At 44.0% G+C, this 18,729-nt stretch overlaps 2 protein-coding genes across 2 annotated transcripts in view; one reads left to right on the top strand and one right to left on the bottom strand.

Annotated features, from left to right (window-relative positions):
* Window positions 1-2,422, bottom strand: part of piezo1 (piezo-type mechanosensitive ion channel component 1) — a 97,377-nt gene extending 94,955 nt beyond the window's left edge. The window contains exon 1 of the mRNA XM_036130651.1: window positions 1,838-2,422. Within this exon, the coding sequence (XP_035986544.1) occupies window positions 1,838-1,901 (64 nt within the window). The 5' untranslated portion in view covers window positions 1,902-2,422. The remainder of the gene's footprint in view (window positions 1-1,837) is intronic.
* A 7,346-nt stretch (window positions 2,423-9,768) lies between these two features.
* Window positions 9,769-16,112, top strand: cdt1 (chromatin licensing and DNA replication factor 1). Its single transcript, XM_021309422.2, has 9 exons — window positions 9,769-10,374; window positions 11,548-11,834; window positions 11,913-12,107; window positions 12,247-12,392; window positions 13,135-13,235; window positions 13,406-13,594; window positions 13,700-13,864; window positions 13,945-14,146; window positions 15,058-16,112. The coding sequence occupies exons 1-9, from the start codon at window positions 9,931-9,933 to the stop codon at window positions 15,219-15,221; spliced, it is 1,893 nt and encodes a 630-aa protein (XP_021165097.2). The 5' UTR covers window positions 9,769-9,930; the 3' UTR covers window positions 15,222-16,112.
* Window positions 16,113-18,729: the final 2,617 nt, after the last annotated feature.

The following is an 18,729-nucleotide window of genomic DNA, read 5'->3' as shown; positions in this document are numbered from 1 at the left end:
AGACTAAGAAAGTAGAACCCATCACCCCAGTTCTAAAGTCCTTACACTGGCTCCCTGGATCTCAGAGAATAGACTTTAAAATACTTCTGTTAGTCTTTAAATCCCTGAATGGCTTAGCACCTAAATACATCACAGACTTGTTATCAGTGTATAAACCCTCCAGACCTCTCAGGTCTTCTGGCTCCAGCCTGCTCTGCATACCTAGAACCAGAACCAGAACCAAACATGGAGAAGCAGCATTTAGTTCCTATGTTCCACTTATCTGGAACAAACTTTCAGAAAACTGTAAAAGTGCTGAAAGCCTGAGTTCCTTTAAATCAAGATTAAAAACACATTTGTTTAGGATTGCTTTCAACTGTTCTAGTTAAACTGTTTTACTGAAACATCATTAGTTTAAGTTTGCAGTCCAACTGTTTCTAAAATAATCATTTGCTTTTAGTTTCAATTTTGCCATGTTTTATTTACGTTGTCTACATTTTATTCCAACTTGCTTTTATTCTGTTTTCATTTCCCTATGTTTTAATCATGTTAAGCACTTTGCATTGTCTTTGTACTGAAATGTGCCTTACAAATAAATTTGCCTTGCCTTGCCTAAAGAGAATTAATAGTATTTGTTTACTTGCATTCTCTCTTTCTGTTATTTTTGATTACTCAAAGTAGTTAAATAAAATATCTGCACAGCGTGCCCATGTTTTATCCGATTACTCAATTAATCATCAGAATAATCAATGAATATTACTAATTGACTCAAATAATGGTTCGTTGCAACTTTACTGTAATCTTTTCAGAAGTCATTATGTGAAGACAAGAAGACTTAGAAGATAATAAGCAGCCAGTTTAATAAAGCCTGATTTAATAGTCAATTGTGTCATAATTCAGAAGCTAGGATGGCTAACTCATTAAGACAGACGTCTTGTAAACCAGAGGACCTGAGCTTGATCCCAGTTCTTTTTACTGTGTATTAATCGCTGCCAGTGGTTGCTAAAGCTGATCTAAATTTAGACCACTGATGAACATCTAAAAAGCCTTCAGTTAGGCTATATGTCCCAGTTTCATCCTACTGATGACTTTTCAATTATAAGCTGTTTGTGGGTGAAATGACTTTCTTCTGAAATATGACTCCTAAAGCAGAAGAATAACATGACTTGGATCAGATTTCTGCTCTTGGGAGCCACCCAGTGGTTTCGTGGTTGCTTTGTGTGCTTATGCCTCGGGCCCGCTCGGCCACTGAAATAAGTGTGCTATAAGCGCTTATGATGCTCAAAATAAGCCAAGTTGACAGAATGGCAGGCTATTGCTTGTTCCTTCATATTTTGCTGGGGTTAAATTCAGTCAGGCAGACGCCGCAGCGGTTTCAGTTGGCTGTTGGCAGTTCCCGCAGATGTTCAACTTATCTCAAAAGGTGTTTGCATAAAAGCCCGGTGTGCCCCTAGGAAGTCAAACGCTAACTGGTCACGTAACGTGTGTGAGCCTAAGATGTTTCATTAGAACCTTTTCCTCCCACAGGTTTGGCGAAGCGCTAAACCTGTGGGAGGACGCCAAACAGAAGCGCGGAGTGATCCAAACAGCGCGGAGCCTCTATTTTGGACGGGAGCTATGCGGGATTCTCTCAGGTTCCCTCGCACTAATGAGCTGAAATCAGGAGGAGGCTATCTGCCTTCATGTTGGAGGATCTGCTGGAAAACAGCCCCCCCCCCCTTCAGCTGCTTCAGGCAGCAGGCGGTTGCCACCCTGTCACGAGATTCAGCGCAGCGGTGTGGAAAAGTTGAAACTTCCCAGCACCGTTTTGCTACAGTTGTCCTTAAACAGCCCAGACCGACAGAAAACGTGAGCCTACCTGTCAGGAGGACGGCTGGCAGCAGAAAGCAGTACACCAGCCAGACGATCACCTGAAGATCCATGTCTGTCTGCGCTGACGGAGACAATCAGCGAGCCGAGCTGGACCCAACCCGTCTCACTGGCTCCATTTAGACTGATCCATCAAAACAGCGCAGCTCGTCAATCGCGATCCAAACATCTCATCCAACAAGAAACCAAATAAAAGTCCAACATGTCTCCAGCTTCTTATTCAAAAACTTTGCAGCGCCTCGGCTGTATTGATCTTTTCGGGGCGTTTTCAGCCGCAGACCATGTGCCAACAGCGCATCCGCTCGTTTTTTCTGCGCCTCCGAGGGAGGAAGAGAACTTTGAGAACGCGGCTCCTCTCGGACAGGCCCAGTGCTGAAGCAACTCTGCTCAAAGTGGAAAATGTGATTCACATAAGTGAGTCTGAGGGGCGTTCATAGAGGAGCTATTCTCCACTGAGCTGCCGCCGCCGCCGCTGGTCACCTCCCTGTTTGAACCAAGCCTGTGGACGCGGCGCAGGAGCCGCGCAGCGTGTGTCACAGCTGGGGCCGCTGCAGCGGTGGGGGGCCCCGCCTACGGGTCCCTCTCACTGGGATGTGCTGCTTGATTATTTGGCGCTACATCTGTCCTGATGCCACAATGCGTCCGCCACACCTGACGTCAAGACACACTTTATGTGTGTTTATAGCGCCCCCACACGTACACAGCGCGTGTGAGTGCTGTTATGGGAATGACAGACAACTATTTTCATACTTTATTAATTTGACATGGTAATAATACAGTATTGAACATTTTAAATGTATTGTAAAAAGCATTACGTTTATAAAAACGAGTCACCATTTTCAGTGTTGATCCTTTTCTACAAAACCTCTGAGTCATGATCAGTTTTCGGATTTCTTCATGTCTCTGTTTCTTCCTGGCTGTCTATGTTTACTCTGTTGTATTTATTCCCTGTTAGGTTCCTTCCGTGTTTCCCGTCAGTTCCTTGTTCATTTCACTCCTCACCTCAGCTTCTCATTGGTTTCAGCTGTTTCTCGTTCACCTGCTTGCCTCTCTCTTTCTGTGTCTTTATACTGTTTGGCTTTCATTGTTCTTTGCTGAATTGGCTGTTGTTCTGTACCTGTTTCATGTCCCCGCTTCTCTGCCCATTATCAGTTTCCATTATCCTTAAATCCTCTGACTCGAGTTCCTGTTTACGTTTTAGTCCAGCGATAACTTCACAGAACATGACACCTTAAGAGGTATCAGCTGTTGCTCAGCTCCACCTGACTGCATTCAGCTGCTTCTGCCAAGCCTTTCTCCACCCTTCCCTCTGGATATAAGTTCCTTGGTTTCATTGCTCATTGCTGGGTTCTTCTGTTGTGTTGCCACATGGTTCATGGTCCTGTCCTGTTATCCACTTGTGCCTGTGGTAAGACAATTATTAAAATCCTGTATTTGGAATTCGGTTTGCACTTCACCAAACCACACAACATGACACCATGGTTCCATCTGACATGTTGGACATCAACTTTGACCGAACCCTGAATTACCTGCCGAGGAGACTTAAGAACTTTTCAGTTCAATTCAATTTTATTTATATAGCTCCAATTCACAACATATGTCATCTCAAGGCACTTTACAAAGTCAAATTCAATCAATTCAATCATCCACATTGGTCAAAAAGTTTCCTATCTAAGGAAACTCAGCAGATTGCATGGAGTCTTGACAAGCAGCATTCACATTCAGCGTATTCCAAAGTGCAGCAAAATTGCAGGTATTCACCTGAATGATCTCACTGCTCCTTACCAGCTCAGAACTGGTAAGGCCCGCTTCATCCTTGGGGATCAGAGCCACCCCCTGGCTGGTAAATTCCTGCTTCTTCCTTCAGGACGTAGGTACCTGTTATGTATGCGATAAAACAATACATTATTCGATGGCACTATTTTGTGTTGTATGTGGAAGAATACCAAATGTGGTATTGGCGCATTGATCTCACCATGTTCTGGAAAAAAATGTCTAATAAACTAAGTCACGTTTCACTGAGGTTCTGCACACCCTGTTGCAACAAAATGTGAAGTGGACCTGGACAAATGACTGTAAAAAGGCATTTAACAGTGCTAAGCAGCTGATTACATCAGAAGAGGTGCTAACACACTTTGACCCAAGTCTTCCCCTTCGCCTTGCATGTGATGCCTCTCCATCCGGCATCGGTGCTGTGCTATCTCACAAAATGCATGATGGAGTGGAACGACCTATCGCTTTTGCATCAAGGTCCCTAAATGCAGCTGAGCGTAATTATGCGCAAATAGACAGAGAAGCGCTAAGTCTGGTGTGGGGAGTGAAGAAGTTCAATCAATATTTATATGGATTCTTCACCCTGATAACAGACCACCGACCACTGGTGTCCATTTTTAGCCCTCAGAAAGGTGTGCCAACCATGGCTGCAGCACGGTTACAGCGATGGGCTTTGTTCCTTAGCTCACACACCTACAACATTGAATTTAAAGGGACAAAACTGCATGGAAACGCAGATGGACTTTCATGTCTTCCACAAACACAAACCACTGAAGAAACTACCGATCCAGAGGCTGTGTTTCACACTGCACAAATGGAAGCTCTGCCTGTGACAACTGCTCAGGTAAAAAGAGAAACAAGTCGAGACACAATCTTGTCCAAAGCATATGATTTTACTGTGAATGGCTGGCCGTCCTTTATTGACTAGCAGTTCTCTGCATACTCTAGCCACAAAGACCAGCTATCAATTTGCCAAGGATGTGTAATGTGGGGAACCCGTGTCATAATACCACCCTTACTACGTAAAAGGGTCCTGAATTCACTTCATGATGGACATTTGGGTGTGGTTAAGATGAAAAGTTAACCACACCCAAACATAGCTCCTAAAGCTAGGAGCTATGTTTGGTGGCCAGGTATAAACTGTGAAATAGAGAACATGGATAAGTCTTGCACTGGTTGCCAGCAGACACTGCGCCAGCCCCAGCCAGCACCTGTACACACATGGGAGTGGCCAACCACCCCATGGCAACGCATCCACGTAGACTATGCTGGACCATTTATGGACCAAATGTTCCCGATTGTGGCTGATACTCACTCAAAGTGGCCAGAAATTCTTCTGGTGAAGCATGCAACAACAGCCAGCACAATCAACATCCTTAGGTCACTTTTTGCCCGCACAGGTCTGCCGCAACAGCTTGTCAGTGACAATGGCCGTCAGTTTACTGGAGAGGAGTTCCAGTGTTTTCTTAAGGACAACGGTGTACAACATATCACTTCAGCTCCTTATCACCCTGCAACGAACGGACAAGCTGAACGGTTCATCCAGTCATTCAAGAGGTCCATGAAAGCCAGCCGGACAGAGGGGAGACCTCTGCAATGGAAAATCGACAACTTCTTATTGGCTTACAGAAACGCCATTCATGCAACAACTGGACAAACACCTGCAATGCTCTTCATGGGACGAAATCTGAGATCTCGTTTGGTTGATCGGATCATAGATGTGGAGACCCACAAAAGTCTAGAGAAACCTGAAGAAACATCTACATCTCAAGATTCAGAAGAGTTTACTTTTGCTACACCCTCTGGAGTTTAGAGTCTGTGTGAAACCACCAGTGTACCAACAGCTGAACCATCCACACAAAACTCCATAGACTCTGGTCAAGGCCAGAGAAATCGTAGAGCACCTCAGAGACTGAATTTTTAGATTATCTGTTCATTTATAAAGGAGTAGTTTAAATGTTAAGAGTAACTAACCTGTTTTGTGTTGCAAATATCTAAATAGGTGTCATGTTTCTGTTTGAGCAAGTTTATTGGATTACAACATTTAGCTAAATATATTTTTGGTTCGTCAAAGCTGGATGGGAGGGACTGTTATGTATGCGATAAAACAATACATTATTCAATGGCACTATTTTGTGTTGTATGTGGAAGAATACCAAATGTGGTATCGGTGCATTGATCTCACCATGTTCTGGAAAAAAAATTCTAATAAACTAAGTCACGTTTCACTGAGGTTCTGCTGACTTTATATAGTTAAGTTATGAGACGAAACATAACAGTACCCATCCATCCATCCATTTGCTGACTCACTTATCCCTCACGGGGTCGCGATTAACCTGCTTTTTTTCTGTGTATGTCGGAGTGATTGTTGTTTAACTGTTTGTCTGCCACTGCGAGCTGTAAAGCAAATTGCCCTAAGGGGACAATAAAGATTCCTTGAACCTTGAACTCCTCCTGAAAGAGCGTAGAGCCACAGTGGACAGTTGTCTGCATTGTCAATGGCTTTGCAGCAATCCCTTATACTGAGCATGCATGTAGCGACAGTGGAGAGGAAAACTCCCCTTTAACAGGAAGGAAGACCTCCAGCAGAACCAGAACCAGGCTCAGTGTGAACGATCATCTGCCTCAAATGACTGGGGGTTAGAGAAGTTAAGGATGCACTCCTAAGCAGACGTCAAGGATTTAGGACCCACTGGAATATTGCTAGAGGGGGAAACACAAAGAGGCATTCTGTGCATCTAGAAGGAAAAAGGCCATTCACTTTTAAACACATTCAAATTAATTAATTAATATTTTAAACACTGCAAAATGATAAGCATTGTACTCTGGACAGATGGCCATTGCTTCGGTGTACCTTCACCAGAAAACTTTTTCAGCAGTCAAGGTCAAAATAGTGAAGGGTATATTTATATACAAACACACACATATATATATATATGTGTGTGTGTGTTTGTGTGAATAAGTAGGTTCAGCCTTGCTCTTGTGTGTTTCTTGCTGTTTTACCGTGTGTGTCTGTGTACTCTATTTGATTATCTCCTTGCAACTGTTATTCTTTGACTTTCTCCACTGTTCTGTTCTGTTCTAAAATTGACAGAGCATCACCTGGCTATGTTTGGCGGAAGTTGATAGTGTAGAAAGGTTTGAGCCCACTCTTTTTTCTGGACAGCGTGCCTGGGCAGAACTGGGAGGAGGCCCACTGCCTTGGACAAGAAGCAACCCTTGATGCTTTACTGTTGGTATCAAACAGGACTCATGGTGGGTAACTCTTTTTTCTCACTGCAGAGTAAGCTCTGCACTGGTGACAACATGATCTTTCAGTGCTCCCCTCAGGAGGTGATGGCCCCGAGCCTTGCCCTCCTCTCTTCCGCTGAACTTCTTACCTCGATGATACACAAAGCTGTTCTTCCAGCAGACCTGACTTGATTATGATATAGGTCAGCACCAGAAATGATGTCAGCTGATCATGTTGAAGCAGTTATAAAGCAAACCTTTCAAAATGACCTAATTTAAAGCACAATAATGTGCATCACCACTTTGCACAGTAATCCAAAAACATTGTGACCTGTTACCACAAAAATGAAGCAGGTTCTAAAACCCAGCAGGGTGGGTGGGATGAAGGATTAAATAGTTCACCAATATTGAGTTGAATCGTTCATCATTTTACAACGTTCTTAGGAAGTCTGATTAACAGGCCATCTACATTGAGTGACCACTCAACCAACTCATTAGACTGAGAGTACTTCTGTATTTAGTAGAACGGTGCTGTTGAGAATGATTAGTCATTGTTTTTAGTCAGGTCTTTCATCTTCTTTTCAGTTTTTAATTTCATTAAACGGAAAACAACACATGTTCCACCACAGTTTTAATCAGTACTCCTTTACACGGCTGGCGGCAGTGGATCCAGTGGAAAACTCAGAGTAATGTAGAAAAATTAGCTCAATCAAGGGTTAAAGGCTTGTTGCAGCTCCTCATGACAGCTGGTGTTGATTAAATGGGGACTCTGTCTGTCTGTTCTTTGTTCAATAGGATCATCAATTTCAATGTGAAACTTCCACACAATCATTTGGGGATCTTTAAGTTTCAATATTTTCCCCGTAATATGTAATATATTCCTACAGAGACGCCTATATAAATATCTCTCCATGCCTGGTGCATGTCACAAATCAGTTCAGTGTGGAACGTATCAAACACCATGACACCATTTTTATGAGCAATAACTGAAGTACAACAAAAATATCAAGACAGTGAGCTTCAAACACCTTCAGGACCTAGTATATGAAATGTACAGAAAATTTACCTACTCAAGTCGTTGATCCTCTGGTGGTATCATTCAAAGCGGCTGCAGTTACCAACCATAGGGTGGCCCAGCATAACAATTTTCTCCCCAATGCATAGTACATATAAAGTTATAAATGTAATTATGAAATGATCAACTTACGACATTGCCTCTGCAACGTTTACAGTGATAAATTCAGGTAGTTGAACACTGAAATGTAGCTAAATGTGAATTCTGCTAACCTCCTCCAACTGACTTACTAACTGCGGTACTAACTGAAAACAAACCTGAGATTCAGAATGTTAGTAAAAACTGCCCTTCAAAATAAGAGCTCTTTCAAAACAAAGGTCCATTCAGATTCATGCCTGAAAGGCAACACAACCCATGATGCCCATATTTTCCCTTTTTGCCCCCAAGTTTTATAATCATAAAACTCCAAGATAGCTTGGCCATGCTTTTGAGTCAGGCTGGAAAGGGTATCTTAAGCCATCTTAAGATTTGAATGTCTTGAGACAAATGAAGATGTCTTAAGACATCTCAAGAAACTCAATATCTTCAAGACACAAAATACTGTCTGAGAGCATCCCATTTCCTGCAATTGCATGTCTTAAGACATGGATGCATGTCTTCAGATTTTTGTCTTAAGATGTTCTAAGACATCTTGATGTGCACAAATGTCTTGAGACGTCTTGATTCTTCTTATTTAGACATCTTGAGACGTCTTGAGACACTGTGATGGCTGGGTATGTAATTCAAAATTATTTTACTCTGAACAGCAGTGTTAAAGTCTGTTAATCAAAAATTATATGGAGAGGTCCTGTAGACTTTGCAGACTTTTTGGTTTTGATAAACTCCTAACTCCTTTCCTTAGGAAAACAAAACTTGTCGTGATCATATGGGTCAGTTACCTCTGTAAAATCAGACCCTTTTGATGTTATTTGGAGGTTAGCATCAAACAAATAGAACATGTGAAAACAGCACAAACATAAATCTTAGCAACTTAAAGGATGAGTCCTAGTTCTGCATTACACTCCCCATTATTACATTTCATTCATTGTACTTTATTTGATTCCTAGCTTTAATCCCTAGATAGATAGATTTCACCCAAATAGCTTGCACCGTTCCTGGCTATGTTGACATGCAGTTCAAATCGAAGAGCCTCTAGTTTGGATCAAGAAAAAACACCACATTTGTTTCTTTCAATTACACAGAGGATTATTAACAGAGAATGAACCACTTTGTGAATCATCCTAAAAGACATCAAGAGCTGTTGATTAAATAATGGATTTCTTCAGGTTAGCTCCTTTCTCTATCAGAACCACCACCCTCTTGCCGTCCCCTCTTAAAATAAAAGTAGCTGACTTTAAAAAAAAGTTAATCACTAATACTAAAAAGATTTTCTTCTGAAAAAATATTCAGTATAGATTGCAATGTCGGTACCTTTTATAATTCAGATATTGAAACATTGGATCACCTTTTTTTAAGTGTTGCGTTTGCGTTTGATATTGAGATATTGCGTTTTGGAGAACTCTGCATGAAAACTGCGTGTAAAATGGCGTTTTAAAAACGAGTGTCAAATCATTCGATTTTTAATGCATTACATTTTATCACAAAGCTAAGCGCTTTTCAATGAATTCTTCAATCACGTGTTTGAAAAGTACGTTGAATCGGTGTTGATTTATAGATAATTTCCTAGTTTCCCTTCTGATTGTATTCTATTTTATCACACTTTAATTATTATTTTTTTATTATTATTTAATTATTCAAGTTTATCGTTCTTATTGTTACATGTGGATTCTTATTCATACAAAAATCAGTTTAGAATATGTGAACCTTTAATAAATAAATGCGTGGCTTCGCATAGTGCACGCATGCGCCAAGAGGCGGACTGGAAGGGGCGTGGCTTGTGCTGATTTCGCGCGAAAATTCTTTCTGCCTTTCCTCCCGCAGCGTGACTGTTTCCGGAGCGGTGCTGTTTATGTGTTTGCGGCTTGTGGTCCCGCAGTGTTCGGTTCTGCAGCGGCGGCGGCAACATGTCCCAGGCTCGGGTCACAGACTTCTTCTGTCAGAGAAAGAAAGGAGGCAGAGGAGCGGCGAAGGAGGCGGCGGGGAAGCAGCGCAGCGGCGCCGGGAGAGGCTCCTCAGCCACCAGCCTCAGACATGGAGACAAAGACTCTCTCTGCTCCTCCTCGGTCCATGAGGAATTTGTCCGAGTGATCGACGAGGCAGCGGGGCTGCTTAATGACGGAGAGCCCGCCTTTACCAAACCCAGCACGGCCATCTCCAGTCCCCGGACTCCCAAGAGGAGCTCGGCCGACGCGGAGTTTGATCTGGGGGCTGCTGTGTTTTCGGCCACCGCGGAGCACTCCTCGGTCAAAAAGAGACGGCAAGCCGGAGGGGACAAGGACGCCGGGGCAGCTGAGAACTCCACAAGGACAGCCCGGAAGAAGCTGGTCCTCCCTGAGAAGACACCACCGGTAAGCAGGGTGCTCCATGTGCCGGCTGTTTACCTTTCAGCTCTCCGGGCCAGGAGTCACTTCCTCCACCTGAGAGCTGCGGTTCCACCATCGACGGTGTCCTGGAAGGCTGAGCGGTTTGCAGTAGTCCCCAATCTTAGCTTTAAGTTCCCCCGTTTTGGGCATGTTTGTCAGACCCGAAGAACCCTGATCACCCCCTGCAGTCAAAGGCACAGGGTCGGTTCTCCCACCTAGTTCTGTGGTCAGCGTTTTAAACTACCAGCGATAAATATTAGAGAATTCGTGCTTTTTACACAAATCATTTTCTTGATCAGTCCTGGCAGTGGAGAGGGAAGGCCAACCGGTCCAATCAGCTTTCTACGTGTTCTAGCCATGCTGGATCCCTCACTCTCCAGGAGAACCCTTTGGCAGCACAGCAGATGCTGCAGGCGGGTCCCAGGTCTGTGGCACCAGTCTCTGGCCTTGTTGGCAGTAAAACAGCTTTGACCCTGCAGCCAGGTTTCTCTGGACCGGCTCTGATCAGGGATCAGCAAGGCGCATCCTGCATAAACCACTTCCTTTTGTCTCCCTGTTGGTTCAGCAGTCAGACCTAAGGGCGGCCACCATTCAGGCTGTAAACACACCGGCCAGCCACTCAAGCATCAGTTCAGTGAATGGACATGCTTTACTGCTTAATCTGGTAAATCCTTCGATTTCTGCCGATTTCACACTTTCTCTTCCTTGCTGTAGTCCTTGAGAAAGAAAACACAGAAGCAGAGAAAATCCAGCTGTAGAGACCCAGCTGGTGTCTGATCCCCACAGTTATTCTGGATGTAGCAGCTGGCGGCGCCATCAAACAAAGCTCTAGAACTATAATCCAGTTGACCATCCAAACCCATCTCTGAAGTTTCCATGTGGGTTCTGGTTGTGCAGAGAGTAAAGGGCAGCTTCACATCACAATGATGCTCCACTTTGTGTTGGCCTGTCACATTAACCCCCAGTAAAATGCAAGTGTGTGGTGGGAACGGCCCTCGAGGTGCGAGTGCGTCTTTAGGTGTGTGTGTGTGTGTGTGTGTGTGTGTGTGTGTGTGTGTGTGACTGACAGACATCATGTTACCATAACCGTATTGTTCCAGGCAGAAAGAACCGTGAGAGGACCAGCTGACCTTCTCCTCTTTGTGACCTCCTCTACAGGCTCTTTGTAAGGAGGACATCGCTGCGCTCAAGTCTCGCCTTCACAGGATCAAGAAACAGGCCGAGGACATGGGCAGCCCCACGTCCTCTGCTTCCTCCTCCCCAGCAGCGTCCGACCTTGCCGCCCCGACTCCCCCCACAGCCGGCAGGCCCTCGGCCACCGAGGCCAAGCCCCCCAGGTTCTCGGTGGCTCGGGCCAGAGAGCTGGCAGCTAAAGCCCAGAGGAGGAAGGAGGAGGAGAGGGGAGCCGGGGAGATCAAGCCCGCCGAGACCCAAACCGCTGACAGGTTGGTTGTCACAGCCAAAACAGAGATCCACTGTGTTTCTGACATGCTGCTAAACCCAGAGTGTCTCTCTGTAAGCAGCACCGAGCTGCCAGCATACCAGCGGTACCACACCCTCGCCCAGGCCGCACCCCCGGGCCTGTCCCTGCCGTACCAGTACAAGATCCTGGCCGAGATGTTCCGGAGCATGGACACGGTGGTCGCCATGTTGTACAACCGCTCGGAGACGGCCACCTTCGGCAAGATCAAGCAGGGGGTTCAGGACATGATGCACAAGTAGGTGGTGGCTTAGATCCATGTCAGCTGAGAGCATGTTGACCTCAGTGGTGCTTCTGGACGCCTCCGTACCGATGGGTTGGCTTTGGAGCAGCTGATTGGCTGGCTGCTAAATGTCTACTTGTTGTTGTTCTTCCAGGAGGTTCGAGGAGAGCCACGTGGGTCAGATAAAGACTGTGTTTCCTGAAGCATACGCCTTCAAACAGGAGAAGAACATCCCCACCTTCAACAGCAGCATCTCCAAGGGGAGCTACCAGCTGACGGTGGAGCCCGTCCTCACCTCTGGTTGGTTTATCTTTCTACAGCGCGCTACAAGACTCGGCTCTAAGGCTGGGCCATATGGCTTCAAAATAAAATTAAACCAAATCCCATTAGTCATTTCCCCCTCCTTCTCATTTCACAAAAATCATTTATTTCAAAGACTTGCTTTTATGTCAAGCATTTCTGCTGGGAGTTGACCTGAATTTAAAGTGCAACTAAACACAAGCTGTGAAACACGCTAGTAAAACCAGATGGCAGCCCTGCCATTATAAACAATGAAAATATAACGCGTTTGCTGCTAGATCAGCTAAGAACAGGGTTCACTTCACTTGTGTAATTTCAAACTGACTTAAACAAACAATAAGTAAATTAAAGTGTCTTATGGTTAAAAAAAGTTTCCTCTTTACAATATTTTGACAATATATTTTCCTAAATATATATTCAGCATTGCAGGTTATTACCTCCATGGAAGACCGATGAGTGCATTGGCAAAATAAATCCAGATTTTCCAAAAAATGAAATCGCAATAAATTGTGAATTTATTAAACTTTATGGCTCCACACATCCCAGTGCTGTCTGGTCAAATGTCTGGATCCAGATGGCGTTAAAGTCCGATTGGACTGAGATTCTAACACCATGCGGCCAGCATCAGGGGGAGTTTATGGAGGCAGCCCAGCTGAATGAGGGCTTCATGCTGTAATCTCTCAGCCTTAAACCTTTAACTGTCTAGCACTAACTCCTGCTCTTTGTGTCCATTTGTCCTCAGACCAGAATGAAGCTCGGCCCGTACTGTCCGCCTCCCGTCTCCTGGAGAGAAGAAAAGTCTTTCACCAGAACCTGATCTCTATCGTCAAGCAGCACCACACGGTGAGCTGCTGGTTGGTTCTGTGCAGGGTGTCTGGAATCCGTCTCTCAGGACCAGTCTGAGTTTGTTTCTGGGAGCTGGTTCCTCCAACCCAAGTCTGGTGACATAGAGATGGCTGCTGTGGGGTTCTGGGAAGCTTCTGACCGCTGTCTGAAACCTTTGTTCTCTGCAGAACTTCCTGTCCTTGTTGGTCCCTCCGGTCTCTGTTCCAGAGGACATGCTGACCCGCTGGCATCCTCGCTTTAATGTAGACACCGTCCCCACCATCCGGGTCAGTCCGCTGCCTCAGGTTCCTCACGCAGACAAACTGTCCACGGCACAGGAGGTTCTGGAGAAGGCCCGGTCCCTCATCCCTCCCAAGGTGTGATGCTAGTGCCGTCAAATGTGGTCCTCCTCATGCTGAGTTCCTTCACTTTTCCACACTCTGCTCTAAGTTGAGCTGCTGCTCTTCTTCTCTTGTGCTCAGATGGAGAAGGCTCTGGTTTCTCTGGCCAGGAACACAGAAGACAAAGACGGAGAAAGTACCAAACCGATAAGTTCTCAGAACCCAAACGTTCCTCAAACTCCAGCTTCTGCTGCAGCCCAGGTGCCGTCCTCCCTGAAGGGGGTGTCCCAGTCCCTGCTGGACAGGGTGGGTATTGTTAGCATGGTTAATTTGGGCTTCTCGTTGTTCAGCAGCTTGGTTTTTACTTTTCGCTTTTCTTCCAACAGATTCGGGCCAAAGAGGCCCAGAAGCTTCAGGCAGCCATGACCCGGAACCCTGCTCAGGAGGAGCGGCTGCTGATGATGTCCCGGCTCGGAGAGCTGGCCAGGATCCTTCGAAACGTGTTTGTTGCAGAGAAGAAAGCAGCGCTAATCATGGAGGTGGCGTGTAACCGCATGGTGGGGAGCTACAGATCTGCTCTGAGTTCAGGTTGGTTCTGTCGGGGAACGGATCTGGCTGCAGGCTTTAGGTTTGGACCAGTCGGTTCTGCATTCAGAGCCCTGCTGAAGTATTAGCTCTGCTTCAACTGATTCATGTCTGAACTAAACATTGTTTACATTTAGTAAAAATTTACTTCAGTTGTTATGGTTTATGCTGTTCAGTAATTCATAGGAAACCAGCCTCACATTTTTTTTTTCCCGTTCACTTTTTATTGAAAAGGATGAAACAGATTACGATCTGATTTGACACAAAAATTAGTCCTTTTCTTGATTTTTATTTCTTTTCTTTTTTTTAAACACGCAAACAACAACAAAAAATACAACATGGTGGCTTTAACTGGGAGCTGCAGGTACCTTTTACATATCCAATAAGGTTCATATTAATGATATATGCTTACAAAATCATTATTAATATGAACCTTAAACATCTCTTTTAGAGCGTTGTGAATTCCTGTTGCACTGTTTGTTAAAATAGTCTCACATCTGTAGGAACCTGAAGAAATCGGTCCGCTCCAAACCATTGTTTGTAGTGAGTGGAAACAGCGCCGTATCTCCCTGTGTGTAAAACTGCCTCACCTTCTCATGGAAGAAGAGCTCATTAAATCCCAGCCATCATTTTAGAAACGGCACCGTTGTTCATGAACTAATGTGCCAAAGGAAACCCAACTTTCCCAAGTAGAGACCATATTAATGTAGCGCATGCAAACACTGACGGTTCTCTTGGCTGCTGTGACGCGTAATTGGCCGATAACGGCGGTGCAGATTTTGACGCGTTGGCGGGCTAAACTGGTGACCGTGATTGGAGAAAATGTTGCTTCATTCAAGCACTGTGAACGAGTTGAAAAGGTTGCCTTAACAAGACTTAACTTGTATCCCTTGTCCCCTGTCTCCAACGAAAAGGTGACATGGAGAAACACATCCGGCTCCTGGCAGAAGTGGCCCCTGATTGGCTGAGCATTCATCCCATCAGGAAGGATTTCTACCTGAAGCTGAACAAGACGGTGGAGCTGGGCCTGGTTCTGGACAAACTGAACCGCAGCCTGAAAGAGGAGGAGAGGCTCTGATGGACTCAAAGTTCGGCCTTTTTGCTGTGAAATCAAAGCCGATGCATGAGCAGCTGGGAGTTTTTCTGGTTTACCTGCACATTAGTCTGGAGACGATCTCAGCTGACCCCACCTTTTCTATTCATGCTGCGTTGATCAGACCCATATCTGGTATTTCGGCTGTGTTGTAAAAAGTTTTTTTTTTTTTTTTTTCCTTTACCAGATTTTGGTTGTAATGTTTTATATTTTCCTATAAAGGGGCAGTTCCTCTAGGCATCACTTTTTTAAAGTGAACTACTGGTGGTGTTTGAGAATGGTGTGGCACATGTTAAGAGTGCAGTTTGTTGCTGTTTACATCTTAACACACAGTGTGTGTGGTGTGTGTTGTAAAGTGTGTTTTACAGTACAGATTCTAGTTCCAATTAAACATCAGTGAAATGAGCAATGGGCTGGGTGTGTTGCTGTAATCCCATTGGTTAGGGTCGCATGTACAATGTCAGATTGAGCTTCCTTCTGTCTGATTGGTCAATACCTGTACAGGGGAAATGATCCCACAGCAGCAGCATACAGTCCCAGGCAATCAACAAAACATTGAAAGATTGATTTCCTTCAGTAGTATTCCCATTAAAATCAAACTCTTATGGCTTCTATCACTTTATTTGAATGTGACAGACCAGTAAAGACTGTTTCATACAGAAATGTGGGCCTACTGAGCTGTAGGTCCACATACTGTACAGTAGCTGTGCTCAGTACTTGCTCTGAATTTTGGGTTTAAAGAATAAACTGAGCCAGAATCCTCAAAATAACCGGATGTTAACCCCTGTGACTATATGGTATACTACTGTGTGGTTAATGAATCTGTAGAATGTAATGAGTTTGTCTCCTGATTAAATTACTGAACTAAAAGATCAATGTTCTACTTGAGTTGAGTCTTTGTGCTTGGAGAACCCAGAGCTGTTTTACCTCAGCATGATAAGCGTATACATGGATAATGTGAACGGACCTACTAACCTTTCGTCCTCAGATGGAAGTCCATTTGTAGCGGGTAACAGGGTTGTTCATCGGCTTTACAAACAACCAACAGCATCTTATCCTACACGTCAGCTCTTTACCTGTTAAACTTTACTCAGCTGCACCCTACTTTCTCAGACATGGTTTCCAAATGGTGCGTTATTTGTGCAAACACTCTTTAATATCCCTGTAGCTTTATGGGTCATTTCAATTACAACCCAAGTTCCAAGCAGTACAACCTTTTATTCCTATTAAAATAAGAAGTGGACAACAAATCAACCAGGTCCTTGAAAAATATCCATCGACGCTGCTCAAAGTTCTCTGAAAAATCATCCCTAGCCCAGACAGGAAATGTAGCTGCAGCTTTATAGTCCCATCATTTGGGTAAAAGTATGAAAGTAAAAGTAAACAGTCCTGCAGCATAAAAACAAACCAAACTCCATCTTACAGAGGATGAAATGTTTCAGCTCAGCTTTTACTGAACTGCTGCTTAACGTTCAGTCTAATGGTTTCCAAGCTTTCCTCATCGACACCTTGGCTGCTGCAGCACTACCTCGGTGTAGATCAGTCATCTCTGTGACGATGTGAGCTGTATGGAGCACTGCTGCTCCTGTTTCCGGGTGGATTTGAACATTTTATTGCGTCCTGGGAGAGTTTGAAATAGCAACCTGGATCTACACCACTAGTCCTGTCAACCAGCTAGTTATGCTGATAAAGCTGTTCCCAAATCCCAAATAAAGGGAGCAGTATGTATGTATTGCACATACATATGTATATAATAAAACAGAATTAAATGGAATGATAGTAATAGTGTATCTGCTACACTGAAATCAAGAGCTTTAATGGTTATTGGAATTAAGGGGCATGCACTTATCAGCTAAAGAGTTTAAGCCTGCACCTTTTCGGTCTTTGTTATGATTTAAAATTGAATTTAATGAACGTAACTGAACTTTGATGAACCGTTGACTGATGCTTAATTATATTTTTTTGTGTTCAATGTCGAACTTAAAAAAAAATAAAAATAAAAAAAAACACCCGGTGTATCATGCACACACTTCACCAAATAAGTACATATTCAAATCTCTGTTAAAGACTAACTTTAGGAAATCTTGTGTGTGGATTCTTTGTGTTTCCTACATCTTTTTATTGTGGGGTCATGTTTTTGTTTTATACTGCAGTTTATTCTCATTTGAGTAAATTTTTGCACTATTTGCTTTTCCTTTGCTTACAGTTTGACATAAAATTTTGTACGGACCTTCCAACTTTAAATAAATCAAGCCACTGCATGCTGTGGCTGAGCGCACACCCTGCATCCTGTGATAAAACCATGAAGTCATAAAAGCTTGTAACTGTATGTTTTGGATTCTGTCGTTTGCAGATGGTCAACATTTTGTTTAAACAGGCAGGACAGTACAGATCATTTAAGCTTGAGAAACAAGAAACTGAGTCATTGGCTTCATAAAACAGAACATTTCATCAACACATCATGTTCTTTATTGGAAAAATATTTAAACTGTTGCACACATGGGTTTATATTACTGGAAATGACAATGTTGTACAACAGAAACACTTCTCAGATCCACTTAGTTACATAGAAAGTTCTACGTTTGTTCTGAAATTCAAAATGTTTGAAATACATAAAAAAAAAATCTGGCTGGTGGCGCAGCGGGTAGTGCGACCCATGTATGGAGGCCTTGATCCTCGACGTGGTCGACCCGCGTTCCCTTGCCGCATGTCTCTCCCCCTCTTCCACTCCCTTCCTGTCAGCCTACTGTAATAAAAAGTGAGCCACTAGAGCCGCGAAAAATCTCCAAAAAAAAATCTAATAAGATTGTAATGATGGTCCTCAATACGTCTCCGTAACATGCTGCTTAAATGTAAGATAAGAGATCCGTTTCAATCCTCAGCTAGATCTATGAGCATGAAGACAAAAAAAACCTAACCAAGCTTTGTTGGGGGCTTGTCCAGGATTCTTCATGCGATTCTGCACCAGAGACCACAGGGGAACAGATTGTTACTTTTGCAAAAAAGAAAGCCTTAAAAGAGCATGGAGACAAGCTGACACTGGAATATATACTGCAAGTGCCAAACTGTAAGGTGATGGGGGCTAAGTGGTCAGGGAGCTGAGCCCACCCTTTCCCTGGCAAATACACGCAATGTGTAATTGCTGTGAGATATCTACCAACTTTTCTAGGTACACCTGAAGTAAAAAAGTAGATGTAAATATTTCTTTTCCATATCTAGCCAAGATAGTTTCTGTCCTCAATCTCATGTAGATGGTTTTACGGCACAATCTGACCCTTTTTTGGTCAGCATGGATGCCGTTACTGAATGAAGACTCAAAATGAACCATTCTCACCATCTGTTGGGTGTTTCAGATAGTGAGAGGAAGCACAGAGACGTAAGCGGTTTAAAAAGAAAACGGTGTGTTCTACAACACGCTGGGACGTGTGCAGCTCAGTTTGAGTCTAACAAAGACCTCCCAGTGGCTCTACTGCCTACATTTTGCTAATCAATC

This window comes from Fundulus heteroclitus, unplaced genomic scaffold, assembly GCF_011125445.2.
Source record: "Fundulus heteroclitus isolate FHET01 unplaced genomic scaffold, MU-UCD_Fhet_4.1 scaffold_37, whole genome shotgun sequence".
NCBI lineage: Eukaryota > Metazoa > Chordata > Actinopteri > Cyprinodontiformes > Fundulidae > Fundulus > Fundulus heteroclitus.
This window is presented reverse-complemented; position numbering and strand designations above follow the sequence as displayed.

Excerpts from the sequence above, each read along its gene's own strand:
- cdt1 (XM_021309422.2), top strand. The coding sequence starts at position 9,931 with ATGTCCCAGGCTCGGGTCACAGACTTCTTCTGTCAGAGAAAGAAAGGA. Across the intron at positions 10,375-11,547 it reads TCCCTGAGAAGACACCACCG|GCTCTTTGTAAGGAGGACAT; the intron begins GTAAGCAGGGTG and ends CCTCCTCTACAG. Across the intron at positions 14,147-15,057 it reads CAGATCTGCTCTGAGTTCAG|GTGACATGGAGAAACACATC; the intron begins GTTGGTTCTGTC and ends TCCAACGAAAAG.